The 26,618-nt window shown below is 45.7% G+C and overlaps 1 protein-coding gene across 6 annotated transcripts; it reads left to right on the forward strand.

Annotated features, from left to right (window-relative positions):
- Window positions 1-1,109: 1,109 nt before the first annotated feature.
- Window positions 1,110-26,615, forward strand: LOC124023311 (fibronectin type III and SPRY domain-containing protein 2). 6 transcript variants are annotated; one of them, XM_046337822.1, is made up of 15 exons: window positions 1,110-2,048; window positions 2,859-3,112; window positions 3,519-3,621; window positions 4,209-4,304; window positions 6,298-6,531; window positions 7,059-7,081; window positions 8,253-8,374; window positions 11,485-11,652; window positions 12,408-12,542; window positions 12,834-12,984; window positions 13,974-14,107; window positions 16,983-17,115; window positions 19,890-20,066; window positions 23,738-23,743; window positions 24,918-26,615. In XM_046337822.1, the coding sequence occupies exons 2-15, from the start codon at window positions 2,883-2,885 to the stop codon at window positions 25,168-25,170; spliced, it is 1,965 nt and encodes a 654-aa protein (XP_046193778.1). In that variant the 5' UTR covers window positions 1,110-2,048; window positions 2,859-2,882; the 3' UTR covers window positions 25,171-26,615. The 6 variants fall into 6 exon arrangements, 5 of the variants coding, with proteins under 5 accessions (XP_046193778.1, XP_046193780.1, XP_046193781.1 ...); XR_006836691.1 differs by lacking the exon at window positions 1,110-2,048 and having other exon boundaries at window positions 2,641-3,112; window positions 24,918-25,272; window positions 25,313-26,615; XM_046337824.1 differs by lacking the exon at window positions 1,110-2,048 and having other exon boundaries at window positions 2,641-3,112; window positions 24,918-25,192; window positions 25,233-26,615.
- Window positions 26,616-26,618: the final 3 nt, after the last annotated feature.

Here is a 26,618-nt window from a genome sequence, read left to right on the forward strand (position 1 = left end):
AACATAGAAACAGAGAATGAATGACAGGCTAATATCCCCGTTTGTAGCCAAGACCTCAGGGGAGAACACCTTGCAGGGTGATAACAACATAATGAATGACAGGCTAATGTCCCAGGGCCAAGACCTCAGAAGAACACCTAAAATTACACCTTATCCTAAAACTACTGTCAACATAGAAACAGAGAATGAATGACAGGCTAATATCCCCGTTTGTAGCCAAGACCTCAGGGGAGAACACCTTGCAGGGTGATAACAATAGAATGAATGACAGGCTAATATCCCCGTTTGTAGCCAAGACCTCAGGGGAGAACACCTTGCAGGGTGATAACAACATAGAAACAGAGAATGAATGACAGGCTAATGTCCCCGTTTGTAGCCAAGACCTCAGGGGAGAACACCTTGCAGGGTGATAACAACATAATGAATGACAGGCTAATATCCCCGTTTGTAGCCAAGACCTCAGGGAGAACACCTTGCAGGGTGATAACAACATAGAAACAGGAATGAAGCCTGACTGGATAATCAACCGGCTGGGATTGGTCATGTTTTCCTTCTCACGTGGTGTCATATTGCGCAACAATAGTGACGACAGTGACACTGCATCTTTATTAAAACCCCTAGGTGAACCAGGGTGGAAGGGCATCTATCCCAGTGTCATGAGGGGATTTAAAATGCTTAAATGTTGGACAGACATTTTTAGGATTTACTCACAGTGACTTGATTACTGGATAGTGGGGGCATCGGTAAGCAGAGTAGACTACCGGTATGCCTCACGGGAGCCCCCTGAGACTGTAGGCTTTTGTTCCAGCCCATCAATGTAGCCTACTCCTGATTCAAATGAGCAAGGGCGGTAGGCCTAGTGATTGGTTAGTGCTGAGTTGGAACAAAAGTTTGCAACCCATGTGGCTGGACCAGGAAGAACAGTGACAGGCCACAGCTTGTATAGATCACTAATTCAAATTGACCACTGACCTTTCTAAGGTGATCCTTAGCCCTGGTGACCTCATCCTGCATGGTTTTCCTCTTGAACTCCTGCATGTTCTCAAAGTACTCCTCGACATCTCGCTCGTCCTGCGGGAAAAGCGAGCCCAGCACTATCTTCCTGCCACAGATATCTATCGCAGTGCTGAAGTACTTCTCCAGCTGACGGCAAGGTGTATCCAGATCTCTCTCTTGATCATCTTGGTTGAACGTCCGATTGCTACCGAGAAAGATCATGTCCCAAATGTTACCCTCCTTGAAGTCCGACAGGTCGGGGAAAAAGGGTGCGACGACATCCCCGACCCCTGTAAACTGACGGTGGACATTTTTTAAGTCGTTAACGGAGAAGAGTCCGGCCCAGCTGGTTTCGGTTTCGCAGACAGCCAGCTGGTCTTTGCGCTTCTGTCGCTGGAGAGTTCTGTTGTGACAGGTGACCGCGAACTTGGACTCGATCACATTCCACTGAACGATAAAACCGAGCTTGAACGTCTCGTTTTCTTCGAATATGTTCGTTTTGATGGCGACCCAGCCGTCCAAGCTGTCCAAACGCTCGCAGTCTATGCTATTCATTTTGTTGTTGTTGTTGTGGTAAACATGTAGCTAGCGAACTAAGACTTGTATTCCTCTGGCTTGTTTACAACGTCGGCCATTTGTAACGATGACGTAGTATTTCCCGTGGCGTTCTCTTTTACCTTCAACTTTGACCTTTCCGTCACATGCTCAGGGGGGATTCCACAGCCAATTTTATTCGCTACAATATATCAGGGATTTATGCCAAGAGGATTTGAATATTTAATACAATGTGTCACCTTCAAGAAAATAATGACCACATTCACAATCAAATACTATTGGATTAAATACAATATTATCACTTTATTAGGCGACTAAAGGCAGATTTTGGCACGATGTCAAAATACCCATGCTGACACTTGATCTGTGTGCATAACAGTTGGGGATCCTGCTATATTTGTCACGAACTGCTTCCTTGGTTAGCCTGTCAAAAACACAGTCAATGGTCGCCCTGAATCGACGTTGCTGGGGGAGTTATTGAATAATTTCTCACCAAGGTAAACTTAACCAGTGTTTTTGAATTGTTAGTAACTAGGCTATAATAACTGATATGTCTAGTCATAATTATAGCAAATAAATATGAAACTCCAGCATAGTTGAAATGGTGTGTTTGAGTTTATGTGTACAGCCTGATCCATGTTTTGACAGAGGTCCAGGATGTTAGATAAGCAAACCCTCCTTTAACTGTCATCACTGTGTACTGTTCTTTCTGAACAAGTGTTTTTCTAAACATTTAAGACTATGAATCATACTTGTTTTGATTGCAAATAATGAACTCTTTGCATGGCTTCCATAAGAAAGCTAATTGAATATTTATACTTATTTTTAAAGTTACATAGAGCATATACATTTACACAAGTGAATGACTGGTTGGTTAATGTTGGGTGAATAGAACATCAAAATATTTGACAATACCTACTTCCTACTTCCTTTGTGGAAAAATTTTAATCTGACATGTTTTATTTGATTGCCCTGTCCACCACAGTACCTCCACCACAGTACCTCCACCACAGTACCTCCACCACAGTACCTCCACCACAGTACCTCCACCACAGTACCTCCACCACAGTACCTCCATCACAGTATCTCCACCACAGTACCTCCACCACAGTATCTCCACCACAGTACCTCCACCACAGTACCTCCACCACAGTACCTCCACCACAGTATCTCCACCACAGTACCTTAACCACAGTAACTCCACCACAGTAGCCCCACCACAGTATCTCCACCACAGTACCTTAACCACAGTACCTCCACCACAGTATCTCCACCACAGTACCTTAACCACAGTACCTCCACCACAGTACCTCCACCTTCCTCCTCCCATCATGGACCTGTATGAGGTCTTCACAGGAAGCAGGCTGGATGTCATCACTGAGGAGGTGCTGAGTGGAGACGAGGAGCGTGGGGAGGAGCACCAGGAGGAGGTGAAGGAGGAGGAGGTGAACAGGGATCTCCCTACCAAAGAGGCCTTCGTAGTAGTGTCAGAGAGAACAGAGACTAGAGAGTTGTCCTCTACCTTCCAGCGTTTCTCCACGGATACCAACGACTCTCTAAGGTCCGTAATACAACACCTGCTTTATTGGTCCATTTGCACAGATTATTCTTTTTTGGGGTTTGTTGCTGTCACAGTACCCAACCTGATACACAACACAAACATCCCAGGCTGACAGGGGTACTTAGGGGTAAAGTGCCTTGCTCAAGGGCACAACTGTAGTAGGTAGTGTACAGGATCCTCCGGCTTCCGGCTCACTCCCTGAAGATTCCCCTTGCAGGCAGGGGTTCAGGGGTTCGAACCGGCAAACCCCTGGTTACTGGCCCGCCTCTCAAACCTCAAGGCTACTGCCATCAAGGCTACCGCTGCCCCCCCCCCAGTGTCTAATGCACTATGTATATAATCTTTGCATGACATGATGCATGCATCAATCATTTAATGATGGATACAATAAAGTGATCATCATCAGGTTTGAGGCGTATGTCCCGTCTTCAGATGAGGAGGGAACTCCATCCCCTGACAGCTCTGTGGACGGACACGATGACGTGTTTGAGGAGCACAAGGAGTCAGAGGTAAGGGCAATGTGTGTGTTGAGTCGGAGGTAAGGGGAGGGTGTGTGATGTGTCGGAGGTAGGGGAGGGTGTGTGTTGTGTCGGAGGAAGGGGAGGGTGTGTGTTGTGTCGGAGGAAGGGGAGGGTGTGTGTGTTGAGTCGGAGGAAGAGTGGGGTGTGTGTGTTGAGTCGGAGGAAGGGTGAGGTGTGTGTGTTGTGTTGGAGGTAGGGGAGGGTGTGTGTGTTGAGTCGGAGGAAGGGTGGGGTGTGTGTTGAGTCGGAGGTAGGATGGGGTGTGTGTGTTGAGTCGGAGGTAGGATGGGGTGTGTGTGTTGAGTCGGAGGAAGGGTGGGGTGTGTGTGTTGAGTCGGAGGTAGGGGAGGGTGTGTGTTGAGTCGGAGGAAGGGTGGGGTGTGTGTTGAGTCGGAGGTAGGGGAAGGTGTGTGTTGTGTCGGAGGAAGGGGAAGGTGTATGTGTTAATTCCATGTGAATATACCCTTGATCTAGCCTGAGTGCCAGTCTGTGCTCTCCTGACAACTTCTACAGGCAGATTTGTACTCAGGCGAACCTTGACCCTCTGTAAGAGTTCATTTCTGCTGTGCCTTCAGGACAAGGTGAATAACATCAGGACTAAGCTGGAGGAGAAGGTGGTGGAGATGGAGAACTTTGCAGGACATCTAGAAGAGATCTTCCTCACTGTGGAGGTACAACAACCACTATTACTGACACAACAACCACTATTACTGACACAACAACCATTATTACTGACACAACCACTATCACTGACACGACAACCACTATTACTGACACAACAACCACTATTACTGACACAACAAACACTACTACTGACACAACAACCACTATTTCTGACACAACCACTATTACTGACACAACAACCACTACTACTGACACAGCAACCACTATTACTGACACAACAACCACTATTACTGACACAGCAACCACTATTACTGACACAACAACTACTATTACTGACACAACAACCACTATTACTGACAAAACAACCACTATCACTGACACAACAACTATCAACACAACAACTACATTACTGATTTAAATCAAAATCAAATCAAATCAAATTTATTTATATAGCCCTTCGTACATCAGCTGATATCTCAAAGTGTTGTACAGAAACCCAGCCTAAAACCCCAAACAGCAAACAATGCAGGTGTAAAAGCACGGTGGCTAGGAAAAACTCCCTAGAAAGGCCAAAACCTAGGAAGAAACCTAGAGAGGAACCGGGCTATGTGGGGTGGCCAGTCCTCTTCTGGCTGTGCCGGGTAGAGATTATAACAGAACATGACCAAGATGTTCAAATGTTCATAAATGACCAGCATGGTCAAATAACAATAAGGCAGAACAGTTGAAACTGGAGCAGCAGCACAGTCAGGTGGACTGGGGACAGCAAGGAGCCATCATGTCAGGTAGTCCTGGGGCACGGTCCTAGGGCTCAGGTCCTCCGAGAGAGAGAAAGAAAGAGAGAATTAGAGAGAGCATATGTGGGGTGGCCAGTCCTCTTCTGGCTGTGCCGGGTGGAGATTATAACAGAACGTGGCCAAGATGTTCAAATGTTCTGACACAACAACCACTATCACTGACACAACAACCACTATTACTGACACAACAACCACTATTACTAACACAACCATTATTACTGACACAACAACTACTATCACTGACACAACAACCACTATTACTGACACAACAACCACTATTACTGACACAACAACCACTATTACTGACACAACAACTACTATTACTGACACGACAACCACTATTTCTGACACAGCCACTATTACTGACACAACAACTACTACTACTGACACAACAACTACTATTACTGACACAACAACCACTATTACTGACACAACCACTACTATTACTGCCACAATCACTATTACTGACACAACAACCACTATTACTGACACAACAACCACTATTACTGACACAACAACCACTATTACTGACACAACCACTACTATTACTGCCACAAGCACTATTACTGACACAGCAACCACTATCACTGACACAACCACTATTACTGACACAGCAACCACTACTACTGACACAACAAACACTACTACTGACACAACAAACACTACTACTGACACAACAAACACTATTACTGACACAACAACCACTATTACTGACACAGCAACCACCATTACTGACACAACAACCACTATCACTGACACAACAACCACTATTACTGACACAACGACTACTATTACTGACACAACAACTACTATTACTGACACAACAACCACTATTACTGACACAACAACCACTATTACTGACACAACAACTACTATTACTGACACAACAACTACTATTACTGACACAACAACTACTACCACTGACACAACAACTACTACTACTGACACAACCACTATCACAACAACCACTATTACTGACACAACAACCACTATTACTGACACAACAACCACTACTACTGACACAACAACCACCATTACTGACACAACAACCACTATTACTGACACAACAACCACTATCACTGACACAACAACTACTTTACTGACACAGCCACTATCACTGACACGACAACCACAGTACACACATAACAAAGACACATCCAGGGGTTTTCAACCATGGATCTGTGAGCCAACCCCGTTTGGGAGCCCCTGATTATCGCTTAATGAAGTGTTTCATGTCTTTCAGGAGAATTTTGGTCGTCAGGAGCAACACCTGGAGCAGCACTGCAACGATGTTCTACAGACGTTGTCCCATCGTTACGACGAGCGAGCCGCTGCGCTGGGGGAGGAGAAGAAGAGGAAGTTGGAGGCCTTGTACACTCAGCTGCTGGGCTGCGGACGCACCCTGGACGCATCCAAGGACCTGATTGAGACCGCCCAGGAACTGTACCGCACCGAGGACAAACGACTCTTTCTACAGGTCTGTTGTAGTGGGTCGGTCGTCACAATGACTTATTCAAGATTAAATCATTGAATTTAGCTTTATAACTTTAAATAACTTTGAAACGTTTAAAAGTTTACGATAACTTTGTTTTGCTCTGAGTTGTGTTTTTTGTTTGTCACAACATTCTGGGTAAACCCGAGACACTGTCGGGAGTGAAAAGCCCAGGAGGCCGTTCCTGAGATACTGGAACCAGCGCACCTGGCAATGACGATCATACCACGTTAAAATGTGCTTCAGTCACTCGTTTAGCCCATTCTAACGTTCAATCGAACAGTAACTGAATGCCTCAATGCCTGTCTGCCTGCTTTATATAGGAAGCCACGGCAACGTGACTCACTTTCTGTAGGAGCGAACCATTTTCGTGAGCGGGGTGGTGTGGTGTACCTAATAAACTGTGGTCTTTGTGATTTTTTAATCTGCCAGTTAAAGGTTTTATGAACCTTAAAATGTTAAATGTCCGCTGGAGGAGTTGACTTTTGATGTTGTGAACTTTCCCTTGACAGGCTGTTATGCCCACCATGAAGAGGTAAAGTACTTAAAGGAGATTAACACTTCTGCCTGAGAATACAACAGAACTATACTATACGATACTATACTATACTATACTATACTATACTATACTATACTATACTATACTATACTATACTATACTATACTGTAAGAAGACTAACATTGCTAGCCTGAGAGTATAACCGAACTAGCCTGGTTCCAGATCCATTTTATCCTTGTTCTAGATCAATTTTATCCTTGTTCTAGATCCATTTTATCCTGGTTCTATATCCATTTTATCCTGGTTCCAGATCCATTTTATCCTGGTTCTAGATCCATTTTATCCTGGTTCCAGATCCATTTTATCCTGGTTCTATATCCATTTCAGCCTGGTTCCAGATCCATTTTATCCTGGTTCTAGATCCATTTCAGCCTGGTTCCAGATCCATTTTATCCTGGTTCCAGATCTGTTGGTTCTCTTGCCAACACGCTTGATCCATTTGTGTTATCTTGTTGCGTGACCATGACCATAGGAGTTGGCAAGGCACACAGATATCTGGGACCAGGCTATAACAAATCTATGATAAGTGTTTGTTTACAACTGCATGGTAGTGAGTCTGGTTAATAACAGTGTAATGGTGTGATTTGCTGTGAACCGTTTAACAGCCTGATTAGGAGTGTTTCATGAGGATAATATATCAGCTTATGTTTGTCGTCAACACTCATTCTGAAACCAAAATAGCTTCCGATCCTAATTAGCCAACTAATTCAAACTAATTTAAACTAAGCAGTATAATGAATGTGTTTGATGTTGAATAGGGTTTGTTGACATAGTTTATGTTTTGAATAGCATGATGACGCATGATGCTACATCCAATGTTCATTTTCAGTGTCGTTTTAGGTGGGCTCTGTTCAGAAGGTTGCGACGTTACAAAACATTCGGATAGAAAACAATTTTGTAGAACAGGTATGATTTTTCGTGGTGTAGAATCGGGCATCTTGTCAGCTCTATTCATTCCATTTCTATATGCAACGTTCTGAACGTTTCACCTCACTGAATACAGGTCTGTTTGTCCAATCAGAATGGAGAAGTTTGCTGACAGGTGTTTTGTTTGTCCAATCACAATCAAGGAGTTTGCTGACTTGGTTGCGTTTTGTCCATTCAGAATCAAGGTTTTTGCTGATTGATGTTTTGTTTTCCTAATCAGAATTGAGGAATTTGCGAAGGAGAAGCCTGACCTGACTCTGGTGACCCCTCTGGAGTTTGACATGCCCCTCGCTGACCTGTCAGACGTCAAGACCATGATGGACTCCATCAACATCGTACCAGGTCTGATCAATCAATCAACCCATCCTTCCATACACCCACCCACCCATCCATTCATCCATCCACCACAGGAGGTTGGTGGCATCTTAATTGGGGAGGACGGGCTCGTGGTAATGACTGGAGAGGAATTGGTGGAATGGTATCAAATACATCAAACACATGGTTTCTATTCCATTCTCTCCGTTCCAGACGTTATTAAGAGCCGTCCTCCCCTCAGCAGTCTCCACTGCCATCCATCCATTCGTCCATTCATCCATTCATTCGTCCGTCCATTCGTTCATCCATCCATCCATTCATCCATTCATCCATCCATTCATCCATTCGTCCATTCATCCGTCCATTCGTTCATCCATCCATCCGTCCATTCGTTCATCCAGCCATCCATTCATCCATCTATTCACCCATCCATCCATCCATTCACCCATCCATTCATCCATCCATCTATTCACCCATCCATCCACCAACATTTTTATTTTCGTTTTTTACATCCCCCTCTGATCACATAATTCTATTCTTAAAACCGGTTTATTCAGAATAACGTAGGACATTTAATGTACAGACATTTCCATCCCATGATTTTTGGCCTCTTATAAACAAACTTGCGGTCGTGATTGGGAGTCCCATAGGGCGGCGCACAATCGGCCCAGTGTCGCCCGGGTTTGGCCGGGGTAGGCCGTCATTGTAAATAAGAATTAGTTCTTAACTGACTTTCCTCGTTAAATAAAGGTTAAATATTATTATTACATATATTTTTTTCAATGCAATTAGATTTAGGCCATGGATGGGCAACTGGTCAATTTACAAAGTCTAAAATAAAAAACATAATTGTTTTATATTTTGGGTGGGGGAGTCAAACATTTCTCTCCATCCTATGCCAAAATATCTAGAATTGCAGGAAATAAGGTGTAAAACTGCAAATGTTTCTCTTCGCTCGATGGCAATATGAGTAGAATTGCATGAAATGTGTTATACATTTGCAAAATCTTCTCCCCGCCCCATGGCAAAATGTTTCGATTTACAGGAACTTTACACTAAAACGTTTTCTCTCCGTTGTCAAGAGAGGGGGGGGGGGGCGCTAAAATGTTTTTCTGGCAAGGTGGGGGTATGGATGTGGATACGCAGACCTGCGAGCCACTGCAGGCCCCCCATGATTACATTTAAGTCATTTAGCAGACGCTCTTATGAGTTCAGATTTTTTTGTGTGGCCCCCACCCCCATCAAAGTTGCCCATCCCTGATTTTAGACCAAGAGTATGAGCTTGGAACAGAGTAGAGCAGAGCCCCAGAGAAATCCTTCCAGTCTCCAAACTCTACCTTTTAGATAAATGGAGGTTTGCTAGGGGAGTTTGGTTGCTTAGAAACAAATGACTTTGATGCAAAAGTGATTTCATTTCTCTGAGTATTTAATTACATTGGGCCACTGGAGTGACGAGTCAGGCACTTTTGAATGATGCTTTCATTCTGCTGAAGTTTGACTGAGTCAATGAATGTGTCCCAAATGGTACCCTATTCCCCATATAGAACACTACGTTGGACCAGAGCCTATTTGTCAAAAGCAGTGCACTACATAGGGAATACAGACAATCTTCATGCTGCTTCTGTAGTTAATGATTGTAGAGGCTGGCTGTGACGTCAGTCTGTCTTGAAGAGAGATTATATACTGTTGACCAGGGCCCTGTTCCCTATATACTGTTGACCAGGGCCCTGTTCCCTATATAGTGTTGACCAGGGCCCTGTTCCCTATATAGTGTTGACCAGGGCCCTGTTCCCCCTATAGTGTTGACCAGATTTGATTTGATTTAGAGTTGACCAGGGCCCTGTTCCCTATATACTGTTGACCAGGGCCCTGTTCCCTATATACTGTTGACCAGGGCCCTGTTCCCTATATAGTGTTGACCAGGGCCCTGTTCCCTGTTCCCTATATAGTGTTGACCAGGATCCTGGTTCCCTATATAGTGTTGACCAGGGCCCTGGTTCCCTATATAGTGTTGACCAGGGCCCTGTTCCCTATGTAGTGTTGACCAGATTTGATTTGATTTAGAGTTGACCAGGGCCCTGTTCCCTATATAGTGTTGACCAGGGCCCTGTTCCCCCTATAGTGTTGACCAGGGCCATGTTCCCTATATAGTGTTGACCAGGGCCCTGTTCCCTATATAGTGTTGACCAGGGCCCTGTTCCCTATATAGTGTTGACCAGGGCCCTGTTCCCTATATGTTCCCCTGTTCCCTATATAGTGTTGACCAGGGCCCTGTTCCCTGTATAGTGTTGACCAGGGCCCTGTTCCCTGTATAGTGTTGACCAGGGCCCTGTTCCCTGTATAGTGTTGACCAGGGCCCTGTTCCCTGTATAGTGTTGACCAGGGCCCTGTTCCCTGTATAGTGTTGACCAGGGCCCTGTTCCCTGTTCCCTGTATAGTGTTGACCAGGGCCCTGTTCCCCCTGTTCCCTGTATAGTGTTGACCAGGGCCCTGTTCCCTGTATAGTGTTGACCAGGGCCCTGTTCCCTGTATAGTGTTGACCAGGGCCCTGTTCCCTGTATAGTGTTGACCAGGGCCCTGTTCCCTGTATAGTGTTGACCAGGGCCCTGTTCCCTGTATAGTGTTGACCAGGGCCCTGTTCCCTGTATAGTGTTGACCAGGGCCCTGTTCCCTGTATAGTGTTGACCAGGGCCCTGTTCCCTGTATAGTGTTGACCAGGGCCCTTAAGGATCTAGTCCAAGGTACTGCACTACAGTAGGGTGTCATTAGAACCGGTCTGTGACGTGTGTCTTTCTTTGATTCACGTGGTGACTCACCTCAGACAGCTTTGTTTTGTTTCTCAGAAACTCTGATTCCACAGAAGGACACACATTTGAGAGAAGTTTCAAAATGTTTAAAAATCCTGTAATAAAATAGTCTTCAAAGTATTTGTGTTTCAAATTGTCTGTGGGGGAGAGGCAGAGTGGCAATCAATGACATAGAGACGTAGTTTTATGTCACAGTCACTTAGAAAAAGTGTCAAGACCATTTAATAAACCATCAATGCAGTACAAACTAATTCACATAAAGCTTTTCCTCTCTCTCTGTAATGGTTCTGGTTCTTAACATGATATCATGTGTTTGTTGTGTCATTCCAGCCCCATCTGCCCCGGTCATCAACCCCCAGGTGTCTAACTCGGCCACGAGGACGTCTCTGCGTGTGTGCTGGAGCCTGTTCTCAGACGACTCTGTGGAATACTACGAGCTCTACTACAGACCTGTCCTGGAGGACACGCCGGCTGTAGACAGCATCAAGGGGCCTGACGGTAGCTACTAGTACAACCACCACCAGTACAACTTAGAATCAGGATGTAGAATCAGGACAGAGAATCAGAACGTAGAATCAGAATGTAGAATCAGAATGTAGAATTAGAATGTAGAATCAGAACATAGAATCAGAACATAGAATTAGAATGTAGAATCAGGACAGAGAATCAGAATGTAGAATCAGGACAGAGAATCAGAACGTAGAATTAGAATGTAGAATCAGAACATAGAATCAGAATGTAGAATCAGGACAGAGAATCAGGACATAGAATCAGGACATAGAATATGAATATAGATTCAGAACATAACATAGAATATGAATATAGATTCAGAACATAATATAGAATATGAATATAGATTCAGAACATAACATAGAATATGAATATAGATTCAGAACATAATATAGAATATGAATATAGATTCAGAACATAACATAGAATCAGAACATAGAATATGAATATAGATTCAGAACATAACATAGAATATGAATATAGATTCAGAACAAAGACAGACATTCCAGTTGAATATTGCATGACATTATGGACCAACACAGAGATAATATATTGGGTGTACTATTTGGAATGTGCAATCTCTCTCTAAGAGGGTAAATTTAATCTAATTGAATCAACTATTCCCCTATGAGGGAGACTATGGTTACTTTAATTAAAACCAACAGGTATAAGGCTTTAATAAGGCTTTATAATGCATTGTTGTAATGTTGTAAATGATTGAAGTGAGTTTCTCTCCTCCTCAGTGTCTAATGTGAAGGTTAAGGAAACCCACTGTAGTGTAGGAGAGCTGCTGCCTAACGTGCAGTATGAGTTCTGGGTCACAGCTACCAATACGACAGGCATCAGCCTTGCCAGTGAGAAGGCTGTCTACGTGACAGGTAAAACCCTGGACCTGTTACAGGGAACACCACTTTCAAACTGACTAACAGTGGCTTTCAATAGGAATGTGTCAGTGGAAGGCACAACTGAATACAATGGGCTGCACTATGCTCTCTCACCTCTTTTTCCTCTCTCTCTCTCTCTCTCTCTCCCTCCCTACCTCTTTAATCCCCCTGTATCTCCCTCTCTCTCTCTCTCTCTCTCTCTCTGTCTCTGTCTCTCTCTCTCCCTACCTCTTTAATCCCACTGTATCTCCCTCTCTCTCGCTCCCTCTTCTCCTCCCCCTCCAGTCCCATCTCCACCAGTCATCAGACAGAGGGAGTGTAGCAGTTGTCCGGAAGCCGCTCTGATTCGCTGGGAGTCAGGAAACACCAACCCAGTCGACTCCTACACCGTAGAGCTGATTGAGACAGGCACTGATGGACAGAGTGGGGTCACTGAGTAAGAATTAACGCACATGCACTCTCACACCCCCACACACATGCACTCTCACACCCCCACACTCTCACACCCCCGCACACATACACACTCACACCCCCACACACACACACACTCACACCCCCACACACATGCACTCTCACACCCCCACACACATACACTCACACCCCCGCACACATGCACTCTCACACCCCCACACACACTCACACCCCCACACACATACACCCCCACACACATACACTCACACCCCCACACATGCACTCTCACACCCCCACACACATACACACTCACACACATGCACTCTCACACCCCCACACACATGCACCCCCCCCCACACACATGCACTCTGCACACACCCCCACACACACTCACACCCCCCACACACATGCACTCTCACACCCCCACACACATGCACTCTCACACCCCCACACACATACACTCACACATAAACACACACACAGAAGTTTCAATATAAGATGCACATTTGAATTCACTTCCTATATTGACTAAACTGAAAAAAGTTTACATAAATTCTACTCCCCATTGGCTCTCTCTGCAGGTCTGTAATGTGATTGGTTCTCCCTGCAGGTCTGTAATGTGATTGGTTCTCCCTGCAGGTCATTAATGTGATTGGTTCTCCCTGCAGGTCTGTAGTGATTGGTTCTCCCTGCAGGTCTGTAATGTGATTGGTTCTCCCTGCAGGTCTGTAATGTGATTGGTTCTCCCTGAAGGTCCATCGTGGCTGTTCCTACCTGTGAGAGTCTGTAATGTGATTGGTTCTCCCTGCAGGTCCATCGTGGCTGTTCCTACCTGTGAGAGTCTGTAATGTGATTGGTTCTCCCTGCAGGTCTGTAATGTGATTGGTTCTCCCTGCAGGTCTGTAATGTGATTGGTTCTCCCTGCAGGTCTGTAATGTGATTGGTTCTCCCTGAAGGTCCATCGTGGCTGTTCCTACCTGTGAGAGTCTGTAATGTGATTGGTTCTCCCTGCAGGTCCATCGTGGCTGTTCCTACCTGTGAGAGTCTGATCCAGCTGGAGTCAGGAAGACAGTACCTCATCTACGTCAGAGCTGTCAACATCGGAGGACCCAGTGACAGGAGCCAGGCTTTTACTGTCTCTACTACAGGTGAGAGGAGAGACCCCCATGTCCTGATACTGTAGTATGTTTAGTTCAGTGTTTTACTGTCTCTACTACAGGTGAGAGGAGAGACCCCCATGTCCTGATACTGTAGTATGTTTAGTTCAGTGTTTTACTGTCTCTACTACAGGTGAGAGGAGAGACCCCCATGTCCTGATACTGTAGTATGTTTAGTTCAGTGTTTTACTGTCTCTACTACAGGTGAGAGGAGAGACCCCCATGTCCTGATACTGTAGTATGTTTAGTTCAGTGTTTTACTGTCTCTACTACAGGTGAGAGGAGAGACCATGTCCTGATACTGTAGTATGTTTAGTTCAGTGTTTTACTGTCTCTACTACAGGTGAGAGGAGAGACCATGTCCTGATAGTGTAGTATGTTTAGTTCAGTGTTTTACTGTCTCTACTACAGGTGAGAGGAGAGACCATGTCCTGATAGTGTAGTATGTTTAGTGTTTTACTGTCTCTACTACAGGTGAGAGGAGAGACCCCCATGTCCTGATACTGTAGTATGTTTAGTTCAGTGTTTTACTGTCTCTACTACAGGTGAGAGGAGAGACCATGTCCTGATAGTGTAGTATGTTTAGTTCAGTGTTTTACTGTCTCTACTACAGGTGAGAGGAGAGACCCCCATGTCCTGATACTGTAGTATGTTTAGTGTTTTACTGTCTCTACTACAGGTGAGAGGAGAGACCCCCATGTCCTGATACTGTAGTATGTTTAGTTCAGTGTTTTACTGTCTCTACTACAGGTGAGAGGAGAGACCATGTCCTGATAGTGTAGTATGTTTAGTGTTTTACTGTCTCTACTACAGGTGAGAGGAGAGACCATGTCCTGATACTGTAGTATGTTTAGTTCAGTGTTTTACTGTCTCTACTACAGGTGAGAGGAGAGACCATGTCCTGATACTGTAGTATGTTTAGTTCAGTGTTTTACTGTCTCTACTACAGGTGAGAGGAGAGACCATGTCCTGATACTGTAGTATGTTTAGTTCAGTGTTTTACTGTCTCTACTACAGGTGAGAGGAGAGACCATGTCCTGATACTGTAGTATGTTTAGTTCAGTGTTTTACTGTCTCTACTACAGGTGAGAGGAGAGACCCCCATGTCCTGATACTGTAGTATGTTTAGTGTTTTACTGTCTCTACTACAGGTGAGAGGAGAGACCATGTCCTGATACTGTAGTATGTTTAGTGTTTTACTGTCTCTACTACAGGTGAGAGGAGAGACCCCCATGTCCTGATACTGTAGTATGTTTAGTGTTTTACTGTCTCTACTACAGGTGAGAGGAGAGACCCCCATGTCCTGATAGTGTAGTATGTTTAGTTCAGTGTTTTACTGTCTCTACTACAGGTGAGAGGAGAGACCATGTCCTGATAGTGTAGTATGTTTAGTTCAGTGTTTTACTGTCTCTACTACAGGTGAGAGGAGAGACCCCCATGTCCTGATACTGTAGTATGTTTAGTGTTTTACTGTCTCTACTACAGGTGAGAGGAGAGACCCCCATGTCGTGATACTGTAGTATGTTTAGTTCAGTGTTTTACTGTCTCTACTACAGGTGAGAGGAGAGACCCCCATGTCCTGATACTGTAGTATGTTTAGTTCAGTGTTTTACTGTCTCTACTACAGGTGAGAGGAGAGACCATGTCCTGATACTGTAGTATGTTTAGTTCAGTGTTTTACTGTCTCTACTACAGGTGAGAGGAGAGACCATGTCCTGATACTGTAGTATGTTTAGTTCAGTGTTTTACTGTCTCTACTACAGGTGAGAGGAGAGACCCCCATGTCCTGATACTGTAGTATGTTTAGTTCAGTGTTTTACTGTCTCTACTACAGGTGAGAGGAGAGACCATGTCCTGATACTGTAGTATGTTTAGTTGATGTTGTTCACTGTCAAATATTATTCTGTCTCATAGCACCTTTATAGGTGAGGTTGTTACTGTGTGTTTTATAGTTGTCAAGGCCAGACAGTGAGGTTGTTACTGTGTGTTTTATAGTTGTCGAGGCCAGACAGTGAGGTTGTTACTGTGTGTTTTATAGTTGTCGAGGCCAGACAGTGAGGTTGTTACTGTGTGTGTGTTTTATAGTTGTCGAGGCCAGACAGTGAGGTTGTTACTGTGTGTGTGTTTTATAGTTGTCGAGGCCAGACAGTGAGGTTGTTACTGTGTGTTTTATAGTTGTCGAGGCCAGACAGTGAGGTTGTTACTGTGTGTTTTATAGTTGTCGAGGCCAGACAGTGAGGTTGTTACTGTGTGTTTTATAGTTGTCGAGGCCAGACAGTGAGGTTGTTACTGTGTGTTTTATAGTTGTCGAGGCCAGACAGTGAGGTTGTTACTGTGTTGTTTATAGTTGTCGAGGCCAGACAGTGAGGTTGTTACTGTGTGTTTTATAGTTGTCGAGGCCAGACAGTGAGGTTGTTACTGTGTGTTTTATAGTTGTCGAGGCCAGACAGTGAGGTTGTTACTGTGTGTTTTATAGTTGTCGAGGCCAGACAGTGAGGTTGTTACTGTGTTGTTTATAGTTGTCGAGACCAGACAGTGAGGTTGTTACTGTGTGTGTGTTTTATAGTTGTCGAGGCCAGACAGTGAGGTTGTTACTGTGTGTTTTATAGTTGTCAAGGCCAGACAGTAGGGTTGTTACTGTGTGTGTTTTATAGTTGTCAAGGCCAGACAGTGAGGTTGTTACTGTGTGTTTTATAGTTGTCAAGGCCAGACAGTGAGGTTGTTACTGTGTGTTTTATAGTTGTCAAGGCCAGACAGTGAGGTTGTTACTGTGTGTTTTATAGTTGTCGAGGCCAGACAGTGAGGTTGTTACTGTGTGTTTTATAGTTGTCAAGGCCAGACAGTGAGGTTGTTACTGTGTGTGTAGGAACCATCTTCCACCTGCTGCAGGACACAGCCCACCCCTGTCTGTCCATCTCTGAGGACGGCTTCTCCATGTTCTACGGAGACGAGGAGCTCCCGCTCTCCGCCATGACCTTCGATGACAACACCTTCGCCAGGTAGACAAACCAACCAGGTTTACACCTTCGCCAGGTAGACAAACCAACCAGGTAGACAAACCAACCAGGTTTACACCTTCGCCAGGTAGACAAACCAACCAGGTTTACACCTTCGCCAGGTAGACAAACCAACCAGGTTTACACCTTCGCCAGGTAGACAAACCAACCAGGTAGACAAACCAACCAGGTTTACACCTTCGCCAGGTAGACAAACCAACCAGGTTTACACCTTCGCCAGGTAGACAAACCAACCAGGTTTACACCTTCGCCAGGTAGACAAACCAACCAGGTTTACACCTTCGCCAGGTAGACAAACCAACCAGGTTTACACCTTCGCCAGGTAGACAAACCAACCAGGTTTACACCTTCGCCAGGTAGACAAACCAACCAGGTTTACACCTTCGCCAGGTAGACAAACCAACCAGGTTTACACCTTCGCCAGGTAGACAAACCAACCAGGTTTACACCTTCGCCAGGTAGACAAACCAACCAGGTTTACACCTTCGCCAGGTAGACAAACCAACCAGGTTTACACCTTCGCCAGGTAGACAAACCAACCAGGTTTACACCTTCGCCAGGTAGACAAACCAACCAGGTTTACACCTTCGCCAGGTAGACAAACCAACCAGGTTTACACCTTCGCCAGGTAGACAAACCAACCAGGTTTACACCTTCGCCAGGTAGACAAACCAACCAGGTTTACACCTTCGCCAGGTAGACAAACCAACCAGGTTTACACCTTCGCCAGGTAGACAAACCAACCAGGTTTACACCTTCGCCAGGTAGACAAACCAACCAGGTAGACAAACCAACCAGGTTTACACCTTCGCCAGGTAGACAAACCAACCAGGTAGACAAACCAACCAGGGTTACACCTTCGCCAGGTAGACAAACCAACCAGGTTTACACCTTCGCCAGGTAGACAAACCAACCAGGTTTACACCTTCGCCAGGTAGACAAACCAACCAGGTTTACACCTTCGCCAGGTAGACAAACCAACCAGGTTTACACCTTCGCCAGGTAGACAAACCAACCAGGTTTACACCTTCGCCAGGTAGACAAACCAACCAGGTTTACACCTTCGCCAGGTAGACAAACCAACCAGGTTTACACCCAACCAGGTTTACACCTTCGCCAGGTAGACAAACCAACCAGGTTTACACCTTCGCCAGGTAGACAAACCAACCAGGTTTACACCTTCGCCAGGTAGACAAACCAACCAGGTTTACACCTTCGCCAGGTAGACAAACCAACCAGGTTTACACCTTCGCCAGGTAGACAAACCAACCAGGTTTACACCTTCGCCAGGTAGACAAACCAACCAGGTAGACAAACCAACCAGGTTTACACCTTCGCCAGGTAGACAAACCAACCAGGTTTACACCTTCGCCAGGTAGACAAACCAACCAGGTTTACACCTTCGCCAGGTAGACAAACCAACCAGGTTTACACCTTCGCCAGGTAGACAAACCAACCAGGTTTACACCTTCGCCAGGTAGACAAACCAACCAGGTTTACACCTTCGCCAGGTAGACAAACCAACCAGGTTTACACCTTCGCCAGGTAGACAAACCAACCAGGTTTACACCTTCGCCAGGTAGACAAACCAACCAGGTTTACAAGACAAACAACCAGGTTTACACCTTCGCCAGGTAGACAAACCAACCAGGTTTACACCTTCGCCAGGTAGACAAACCAACCAGGTTTACACCTTCGCCAGGTAGACAAACCAACCAGGTTTACACCTTCGCCAGGTAGACAAACCAACCAGGTTTACACCTGCTGAACACCTCAGCTAATATAGATCTGTTAATGACATGGAGATTTACTGTAGCTTTCAAAATGAAAGATCTGAAAATGTGAGTGTACTCATCCCGTGATAGTGTGGTGTGTGTACTGTGTGTGTGTAGATTTGTGTTGTGTGTAGCTGTGTCTCCTCCCTCTGATAGTGTATATTGTATGCATGTGTGTTTGGTCCAGGTGTGTACTGTGTAGCTGTCTCTCCTCCCTCTGATAGTGTGTATTGTATGTGTGTGTGTTTGGTCCAGGTGTGTAGCTGTGTCTCCTCCCTCTGATAGTGTGTATTGTATGTGTGTGTGTTTGGTCCAGGTGTGTGTACTGTGTAGGTGTGTCGCTGTGTCTCCTCCCTCTGATAGTGTGTATTGTATGTGTGTGTGTTTGGTCCAGGTGTGTGTACTGTGTAGGTGTGTCGCTGTGTCTCCTCCCTCTGATAGTGTGTATTGTATGTGTGTATGTTTGGTCCAGGTGTGTGTACTGTGTAGGTGTGTGTAGGTGTCTCCTCCCTCTTATAGTGTGTATTGTATGCGTGTGTGTACTATGTAGGTGTGTGTCGCTGTGTCTCCTCCCTCTGATAGTGTGTATTGTATGCGTGTGTGTACTATGTAGGTGTGTGTCGCTGTGTCTCCTCCCTCTGATAGTGTGTATTGTATGCATGTGTGTTTGGTCCAGGTGTGTAGCTGTGTCTCCTCCCTCTGATAGTGTGTATTGTATGCGTGTGTGTACTATGTAGGTGTGTGTCGCTGTGTCTCCTCCCTCTGATAGTGTGTATTGTATGCGTGTGTGTTTGGTCCAGGTGTGTAGCTGTGTCTCCTCCCTCTGATAGTGTATATTGTATGCGTGTGTGTTTGGTCCAGGTGTGTAGCTGTGTCTCCTCCCAATGATAGTGTGTATTGTATGTGTGTGTTTGGTCCAGGTGTGTCGCTGTGTCTCCTCCCTCTGATAGTGTGTATTGTATGCGTGTGTGTTTGGTCCAGGTGTGTAGCTGTGTTAGGGGACCTGATCCCTGTGAGAGGCAGACATTACTGGGAGGTGGAACTGGACGAGGACACAGAGTACAGGATTGGAGTGGCCTATGAAGATACTCAGAGAAACTCCTACCTGGGAGGAACAAATACATCCTGGTGCATGAGACATGTCCTCACCCCATCCAGGTGAGAAACCCTAACCTTTAACCCCTAACCTATCACAAAATACATCCTGGTGCATGAGACATGTCCTCACCCCATCCAGGTGAGAAACCCTAACCTTTAACCCCTAACCTATCACAAATTATTACCTGGGAGGAGCCAACACATCCTGGTGCATGGTCCCTAACCCCAGCTTAATGTCCACATCCCTGTTCAACCCTAAACTCAACCCGTCCAGGTGAGAAACCCTAACCTTTAACCCCTAACCTATCACAAATTATTACCTGGGAGGGGAGCCAACACATCCTGGTGCATGGTCCCTAACCCCAGCTTAATGTCCACATCCCTGTTCAACCCTAAACTCAACCCGTCCAGGTGAGAAACCCTAACCTTTAACCCCTAACCTATCACAAATTATTACCTGGGAGGAGCCAACACATCCTGGTGCATGGTCCCTAACCCCAGCTTAATGTCCACATCCCTGTTCAACCCTAAACTCAACCCGTCCAGGTGAGAAACCCTAACCTTTAACCCCTAACCTATCACAAATTATTACCTGGGAGGAGCCAACACATCCTGGTGCATGGTCCCTAACCCCAGCTTAATGTCCACATCCCTGTTCAACCCTAAACTCAACCCGTCCAGGTGAGAAACCCTAACCTTTAACCCCTAACCTATCACAAATTATTACCTGGGAGGAGCCAACACATCCTGGTGCATGGTCCCTAACCCCAGCTTAATGTCCACATCCCTGTTCAACCCTAAACTCAACCCGTCCAGGTGAGAAACCCTAACCTAACTGCTTTGACAGGTTACACAAGCGATTCTCAACCTGTTGTAATTTGTATACCTTTATTTAACCAGGAAGGCCAGTTGAGAACAAGTTCTCATTCACAACTGAGACATGGCCAAGATAAAGCAAAGCAGTGCGACACAAACAACAACACAGAGTTACACATGGAATAGACAAACATACAGTCAATAATACAATAGAAATGTCTATATACAGTGTGTGCAAATGAGGTAAGTGTAGGGAGGTAAGGCAATACAATAGGCCGTAGTGGCGAAGTAATTACAATTTAGCAATTAAACACTGGAGTGATAGATGATCAGAATGTGTAGAGATACTGGGGTGCAAAGGACCAAAAAAACAATATGGGGATGAGGTTGTTGGGTGGGCTATTTACAGATGGGCTATTTACAGGTGAAATGATCTGTAAGCTGATCTGACAGCTGGTGCTTAAAGTTAGAGAGGGAGATATGAGTCTCCAGCTTCAGTGATTTTTGAAATTCGTTCCAGTCATTGACAGCAGAGAACTGGAAGGAAAGGTGACCAAGGGGGAATTGGCTTTGGGGATGACCAGTGAGATATATCTGCTGGAGCGCGTGCTACGGGTGGGTGCTGCTATGGTGACTAGTGAGCTGAGATAAGGCGGGGCTTTACCTAGCAAAGACTTATAGATGACCTGGAGCCAGTGGGTTTGGCGACGAATATGAAGTGAGGGCCAGCCAACGAGAGCATACAGGTTGCAGTGGTGGGTAGTATATGGGGCTTTGGTGACAAAACGGATGGCACTGTGATAGACTGCATCCAATTTGCTGAGTAGAGTGTTGGAGGCTATTTTGTAAATGACATCGCCGAAGTCGAGGATCGGTAGGACGGTCAGTTTTACGATGATTTGTTTTAGCCCCCACAATCCCATCTGAATGACCAGAGGAGAAGTTGATAGTTGAATCCGGCGTGTGAGTTCTGGTTTGAAACACAAGTCTGCACAGACTGAGGCCCCCAACACACTACAATCACAACAAGAAAAAGGGAACATTTTGAGTCCTCAAACAGGGCCTTTCAGCTGACTCCTGGACAGACTGGGAGTTGGTAAACACCGTTCTAGAGGGCTGACTACTGGACAGACTGGGAGTTGGTAAACACCGTTCTAGAGGGCTGACTACTGGACAGACTGGGAGTTGGTAAACACCGTTCTAGAGGGCTGACTACTGGACAGACTGGGAGTTGGTAAACTGACTACTGGACAGACTGGGAGTTGGTAAACACCGTTCTAGAGGGCTGACTACTGGACAGACTGGGAGTTGGTAAACTCCGTTCTAGAGGGCTGACTACTGGACAGACTGGGAGTTGGTAAACACCGTTCTAGAGGGCTGACTACTGGTCAGACTGGGAGTTGGTAAAACACTGTTCTACAGGCTGAGGGCTGACTCCTGGCGGTGTTTTAAATTCAGCTGACTCACCACTACCACTGCATGGCTTCCCAGAGGGTCCACCATTACCACACACGGTCTGAAAAGTAGGCCAGCCAAGGATATTTTTGTCGTTAAAATATCTCTCCTCTTCCTTAAGCGCTTGGCTCGCTTCTTCTCACATTTCGCCTCCTAAACCTTTTCTGAGGCAGAAGTGACAAGTCAAGTTGTTTTTTTATTGCTGTGAAAAAGCCCATAGAATACCGTTACCTTATAGCTGCTGTTGCCATAGCAACTCTACTATTCCTGGCACTAAACAGGACTGAGGAACTGTCTCTTTACTAGGAGATCATTCACTGAGACATCTCAACATGAAACACCACCACCTCAAAGTCTGTTTGAGAGAGAGAAGGAAGGGAGAGAGAGAGAGAGCACCTACTGCCTACGCAGAACCAATACAATACAGCAATACACACTTCTCATATTCCCTGCTAATCCTCTCTTTGGCAGTAAAAGGGTTTTATTTGGCCCAGTGACAGTTTTGGGTTGAGGGTGTACATACTGTCTCCCCATGGTACTGTTAGTTTAAGATACCGTGTTGGGTTGAGGATGTACTGTCTCCCCATGGTACTGTTAGTTTAAGATACCGTGTTGGGTTGAGGGTGTACATACTGTCTCCCCATGGTACTGTTAGTTTAAGATACCGTGTTGGGTTGAGGATGTACTGTCTCCCCATGGTACTGTTAGTTTAAGATACCGTGTTGGGTTGAGGATGTACTGTCTCCCCATGGTACTGTTAGTTTAAGATACCGTGTTGGGTTGAGGATGTACTGTCTCCCCATGGTACTGTTAGTTTAAGATACCGTGTTGGGTTGAGGATGTACTGTCTCCCCATGGTACTGTTAGTTTAAGATACCGTGTTGGGTTGAGGATGTACATACTGTCTCCCCATGGTACTGTTAGTTTAAGATACCGTGTTGGGTTGAGGATGTACTGTCTCCCCATGGTACTGTTAAAGATACCGTGTTGGGTTGAGGATGTACTGTCTCCCCATGGTACTGTTAGTTTAAGATACAGCTAAAACACCATTTGATTCCTGCATCAAGGGTCATGTAGTAATTTACTGTGACATTATTGGTCCGGGTTTCATAACGTTGATCTGGGACCAGGAAGCCTAAGGGTTTGTTTCCCTGACAGAGATGAAGACTAGGCCTGGACTAAAAGGTTATGTTCAAGGGAGATTCTCAATTGGTAATGATGTTTTGTCCGGGACTGGTCTAATCTGTATCCGGGAAAACCATCAACTGTATGTCGCTATAAAGCGTCTGCTGAAAATGATTGTATCATTACTTATGGTTGTATTATCACAACACACACACACACCATGTCTGTAGGCTACATGTTATGAATGAGTTAAGTGTAAGTCACATAACATTGTATGGTCTTAATGACATCGGTCTCCCCCTTCCTCCCCTCTCTTCCATTCCATCTCCATCCAGACGCAAGTACGACTTCCTGTCACATTCTTCTTCTTCTATATCCTGTACACTCAGTGGCCAGTTTATTAGGTACCACCCATCTCGTACCAGTGTAACGGATGTGAAACGGCTAGCTTAGTTAGCGGTGTGCGCTAAATAGCGTTTCAATCGGTTACGTCACTTGCTCCGAGACCTTGAAGTAGTAGTTCCCCTTGCTCTGCAAGGGCCGCGGCTTTTGTGGAGCGATGGGTAACGATGCTTCGTGGGTGACTGTTGTTGATGGTGTGCAGAAGGTCCCTGGTTCGCGCCCGGGTATGGGCGAGGGGACGGTTTAAAATTATACTGTTACACCAGGTCGGACGCTTTGCCTCCAGAACAGTCTGAATTATTCGGGGTGTGGCATTCAATAGTTGCTCAATTGGTACAGAATATGTGTTGCCCACACCAGTACACCACCAGCCTGCTGCTTCGGCCAAATCCTGACTCTGCCATTAGCATGACACAACAGGAATCGGGATTCGTTGGACTAGGCGATGTTTGTCCACTCCTCAACTGTCCTGTGAACACGTGTCCACTGGAGCTGCTGCTTCTGGTGTTGAACTGATAGGAGTGGAACCCGGTGTGGTCTGCTGCAACAGCCCGTCCATGACAAGGACCAACGAGTTGTGTGTTCCGAGATGCCGTTCTTTGTCGTTTGTGGCCCGCCTGTTGGCTTGCACCATTCTTGCCATTCTCCTTCGACCTCTCTCATCAACTGGTTGTTTTCGCTCACTAGACAGCCGCAGCCCAGGAGGCTGTTTCTGAGGTACTGGATCGGCCGTGCCTGGGAACCAACGATCACACCACGCTCAGTCGCATAGGTCACTCGTTTTGCCCATTCTAACGTTGAATCGAACAGTAACAATGCGTCTGCCTGGTTTATATAGCAAGCCACGGCCACGTGACTCACTGTCTGTAGGAGAGAACCATTTGTGAACGTGGTGGTGTACCTAATAAACTGGCCACTGTGTGTATATAGAAGTATGATGTGTAACAAGTCACATAGAACCATCATTTTGTAAATGACATTACTTCCATTCCGTCTCCCCCTCTCCCCCACTCCTCCATTCCGTCTCCCCCACTCCTCCATTCCGTCTCCCTCACTCCTCCATTCTGTCTCCCCCACTCCTCCATTCTGTCTCCCCCTTCCTCCCCTATCCAGACACAAGTATGAGTTCCTCCACAGCGGCTGGAGCCCAGACATCCGGATAACGGTGAACCCTGTGAGGATAGGGCTCAGTCTGAACTATGAGAGAGGGATCCTGTCCTTCTTCAACGTAGAGCTGGAACAACACCTCTACACCTTCTACTGTAGCTTCCAACGCTACGTTCATCCCTGCTTCGCTCTGGACAACCCCGGTGCGCTCACTGTTCTCACTGGGGTAGAGGCACCGGGGTACGTCCACTTGGTCTGAGTTTACCTACCATGATGTACAGGTGTGTCCATGGAAACGTCTTTACCTACCATGATGTACAGGTGTGTCCATGGAAACGTCTTTACCTACCATGATGTACAGGTGTGTCCATGGAAACGTCTTTACCTACCATGATGTACAGGTGTGTCCATGGAAACGTATTTCTGTTGTCTGATTGTTATTCTAACCCTCTGGACAACACTGCATGGTAGAGCACAATTATATTACAAAAACATGTTTATGACCCCTTTGTGTAAGTGAGTTAACAACCATATCTGAATAAAAACCATGTATATCAGTGGTTTAGACCAGGGTTTGATTGACTACCACAACACTGTTACATACTAACATGATGAAACCCTGGACTGGACTTACCAGGACTGGACTAGCACAACACTGTTACATACTAACATGATGAAACCCTGGACTGGACTTACCAGGACTGGACTAGCACAACACTGTTACATACTAACATGATGAAACCCTGGACTGGACTTACCAGGACTGGACTAGCACAACACTGTTACATACTAACATGATGAAACCCTGGACTGGACTACCACAACACTGTTACATACTAACATGATGAAACCCTGGACTGGACTACCACAACACTGTTACATACTAACATGATGAAACCCTGGACTGGACTACCACAACACTGTTACATACTAACATGATGAAACCCAGGACTGGACTACCAGGACTGGACTACCACAACACTGTTACAGACTAACATGCTGAAACCCTGGACTGGACTACCACAACACTGTTACATACTAACATGATGAAACCCTGGACTGGACTACCACAACACTGTTACATACTAACATGATGAAACCCTGGACTGGACTAGCACAACACTGTTACAGACTAACATGATGAAACCCTGGACTGGACTACCACAACACTGTTACAGACTAACATGATGAAACCCTGGACTGGACTACCACAACACTGTTACAGACTAACATGATGAAACCCTGGACTGGACTACCAGGACTGGACTACCACAACACTGTTACAGACTAACATGATGAAACCCTGGACTGGACTAGCACAACACTGTTACAGACTAACATGATGAAACCCTGGACTGGACTAGCACAACACTGTTACAGACTAACATGATGAAACCCTGGACTGGACTAGCACAACACTGTTACAGACTAACATGATGAAACCCTGGACTGGACTACCAGGACTGGACTAACAACACTGTTACAGACTAACATGATGAAACCCTGGACTGGACTTCCAGGACTGGACTAGCACAACACTGTTACAGACTAACATGATGAAACCCTGGACTGGACTCCCAGGACTGGACTACCACAACACTGTTACATACTAACATGATGAAACCCTGGACTGGACTAGCACAACACTGTTACAGACTAACATGATGAAACCCTGGACTGGACTACCAGGACTGGACTACCACAACA

This window comes from Oncorhynchus gorbuscha, unplaced genomic scaffold (genome assembly GCF_021184085.1).
Source record: "Oncorhynchus gorbuscha isolate QuinsamMale2020 ecotype Even-year unplaced genomic scaffold, OgorEven_v1.0 Un_scaffold_1582, whole genome shotgun sequence".
NCBI classification, from domain to species: domain Eukaryota; kingdom Metazoa; phylum Chordata; class Actinopteri; order Salmoniformes; family Salmonidae; genus Oncorhynchus; species Oncorhynchus gorbuscha.